The 3600-nt window shown below is 40.1% G+C and overlaps 1 protein-coding gene across 1 annotated transcript; it reads left to right on the top strand.

The window, feature by feature from the left end:
• mis12 (MIS12 kinetochore complex component) lies at positions 1 to 2023 on the top strand. Its single transcript, XM_070909729.1, has 2 exons — positions 1 to 420; positions 1274 to 2023. Exons 1-2 carry the CDS (start codon positions 1 to 3, stop codon positions 1541 to 1543), a joined length of 690 nt encoding a protein of 229 aa, XP_070765830.1. The 3' UTR covers positions 1544 to 2023.
• The last annotated feature ends 1577 nt before the right edge of the window (positions 2024 to 3600 follow it).

The following is a 3600-nucleotide window of genomic DNA, read 5'->3' as shown; positions in this document are numbered from 1 at the left end:
ATGGCGCGGGAAACCCGGGAAGAAATGGAGATCAATGCCCGCGGAGAAGTCGACGAGGAGGCGGACAGCCTCTCTCCAGCGACTTTAAAAATGTACGAAACACAGTTTTTCGGCTTCACCCCGCAGACCTGTATGTTACGGGTCTACAGCGCCTTCCAGGACTGCCTGTACGACATTTTACCCGTCGTGGAGAAGGTGTGTGTGAGGCAGCTCAGCAAAGGCGGGTCGGACGGGGCCGAGGAGCTGCTCCGGTCCCGGGCAAGGGGGTGCAGCCGGAAGCTGCAGCAGTTTCTCGAGGAGCGGTTCAAGCAGCTCTCGGAGAGGATGGAGGCGCTGCTGCTCAACCGCTGCTTCTCTGTGCCGCCAAACGTCATGCTGCCTGAGGACCAGACACACAAGAAGTACCCCCAAGACATACAGGTGTGGGTGGAGGAGGAGAAATCAGTATCATGTGCCTAAATTGAAACACACGTGATGATAGTAGAGTTTAACAAGAACATCGCAGAAGGCAATTGACAGGGCTACAGCTCACATACTGTTCACCCAATATGTAAACACTTTAAAATTAAAGCTCAATAACATTATCTGTAGTGTTATAACACCTCAATTGTCTGGGCTGATGTATTGGCTGATTTTCAGCTCTTCACAAATATAGCTGTATTGCTTCATGTATGTTATGCTTTTAACTAACATTAAATAAAAGTGACAGACCATATCACAGATATATCGCTATCAGTGTATACGTTAGCCAATAAGTAACAAGAGGAAGATCCCAAAGATATGATTAATGTCATTAGTTTATTTAGAAATTCATTTAGCGTTGGACAGAATAATCTGAACTCAAGGTCCACCTACTAGAGTTTTCAACCATATCTCACAGTCTTCATCAGCAGATTGAGTTTGCTCACATACTAAGTCCAACTTCACATGATGAAGATTTTTGTGCATCTCCATCTGCAGTTGAAAACTCTGAGATGTGTCTGAAAGCAATGAGAAAAGCTAATCTTGAGTTAAGATTCTTTTGTCAAATATTGATCCACTATTGTTTGTGCTCTAGTGATAAAATTGAATGGTCTATCAGCCATTAACCAATATGTCGATTGCTCCAGTTAAGGGTTCGATCAGTATTGATTATTATGTGCTTAATTTTACAGCACAGTCATTATCAGATACGGTTTATCACTACTTCACATAATGTCTGCATATGATGTTGAAAACAGGATGGGGGCTAATGTATCTGTCTGTGATGTGACTGTGATCCTGCTCCATCCAGGAGGTGCTGAGGCTGGAGACGTCCCTCGCTGACCTCCAGAGATCCTACGAAGCAGAAGTCTGTGCCAGACAGGCCCTGCTCGCTGAGCTGGAGGAGCAGAGGGAGGTGCAGAAGCAGCTGGACGGGATCCTGACGTGGGTCAGAGAGCTCCAGGCGGCCTGGGTGAAGGAAGGCAACGGCAGCTTCCATGAAAGTTTCCAGCTGGTGATGGAGTCCGTGAAGAAACTGCAGGAGGCCGTCCGGGAGGTCTGCAACAAGGCGCCTCATTGAGCTGATTTGTAACGTTTTATAAATAGACATAGACGTATCCAAAACTTTTATAGTCCATTTTTATCTGACAGGGATAAAATGATTTATAAGACATCAGTAGCAGCAAGGCGACATTAAGAAATGTCGCCCACTGAATGTTCAGTTGCTCAGTCCAGTTTGCATCTTGTTTGTAGATAATAAATCACGAATGAATTAATGCTCCAAAATATGTAAATATTCTAACATGACATATATTACTGCTCCTCACACGCAGGGCTTCTGTTCAGACCTTTAGCCAAGTTAAAAAGTTGGTTTTGTCAAGTTGGACAGTAGTTTTTGTCCACTTTTGTTTGTCATGAAAACGGGGGTATTGTTTGTTACCTGTGAAAACGTGCTTTTAATGGATTTATGAGTCTCTATCCCAATAAAGGTTAGTAACTTGATAGCAACATCAGCTAACATTAGTCAAGTTTACCTTTTCACATTGTCATGTAAATAATAAAGCAGATGGATGTATTTCAGTTCAACTGATGTGGTGGTTTCTGTCGTCTTATAACTTCACTGCCTCAAAAACTCCACTCTATTTTCTTAACTTTATTTGTATCTTGAGGGTGGTGATATTTTGTTTAATTGTCATTTCACTGGATTTCATTGGATTGTTGAGGTGTTCATGATGATTCCCAGCAGAGGGCACTCTTTGCACATTAACGGCACTCACCCTTACAAACCTTCATGAAGGTAGCATTTACTGGTGGAACATATTAAACAGAAATTAGTATCCAAAGCTGGCTGTTTTATTTACCCTTTTCTTGAAGGTTTGTTGTTAACAAGGTTTGTCTCATACTTTTGAATTATTTCAGCTATTATTTTGAATTGAATAATGAAATTAACTAGCTTACTGCCCACATTAGGCCTTACATTGTGCAAAATCAATTTGGGCTTTGATGTGAAATTAAGAGTAACACTAACTATTGCTTCATACTGCGAAGAAATGGACAACTAACAAAACTGAACATCACTTTTTGGTACTTTCGATACGTGTCATCAGCTTATAATAAATATTGTTGGAGTTTCGTGTGTGAAGAGTACACATTTGCTACTAGTATAATAGCTGGTTCTCATTCTTCTTTTTTAAAAATAATAATTCATCGTTAATAGGTACACCTTAATACACCTCTGACTTGTATTCAACCCAAATTTAATAATAGTCACCTCTGGAGCGAGAAAACATCTGAGAAGTCATCCACAGAAATGTCAGAATGAAAATAAAACAGGGAAATTTGAATAATAACATTAATGATGGCTGAATTCCATTTAGCTGCTTCAGTTTCAGGGTCCTGGTATTATACATGTTGGCTCACTGTCATGTCTTACTGGGGCACTTGAAGGGAACAGAGCCATGTTATTAGTACCACCTGTGCTTTTCTTACAAAATGTTACAAAACTTCAGAGCCTCCTCAACTCTTGTTTTTGTAAGTTATAGTAATTCTTATAAAGTTTCTTGGAAATGGCATATGATCAATTCTATATTTCTTTATTAGCACACTGAGTCCATTGTGTATGAAATGTACCATGTAATAATCATGAAAATAATGCTGTGGTTCTGGGTTTTTCATAGCTACATGGATTAGACCATTGGGGGGCGCTAGTGTTTGAAAATGCAGTATGATGCATCTCTCCAGTACAACACAGCAATTTCAAAGTGTATCTTTAATATCTACTTGCTAACTTATTTTGATACAGATACTAAGGGGAAACTGCAGCAGCATCGCAGGTTGATGTGATAAGTTCAGAGCAACATCTCCAGACTGAATAATAATTTGTGAGAAACAATTAATTGTCAATAAGAACATTTGACTGGTGAGTTATTAGTTCACTTATGTATCTGTCATCTGGGGTTAGGCTGCTCAAAACAATTTAACAATTTATTTGAGGGTGTGGAGTTAAAAGATGCTCTTTGGAGACAAAACCTGTGATTGTTATTGCAGATTTACAGCCCCAACAACAACAACAACAACAATTGCAAGTGAAAGTCCATAAACAACTACAACAAGAGGTCCAATGTAAACAGTAAACAT

Source organism: Enoplosus armatus, chromosome 1, assembly GCF_043641665.1.
Source record: "Enoplosus armatus isolate fEnoArm2 chromosome 1, fEnoArm2.hap1, whole genome shotgun sequence".
Lineage (NCBI taxonomy): Eukaryota > Metazoa > Chordata > Actinopteri > Centrarchiformes > Enoplosidae > Enoplosus > Enoplosus armatus.
This window is presented reverse-complemented; position numbering and strand designations above follow the sequence as displayed.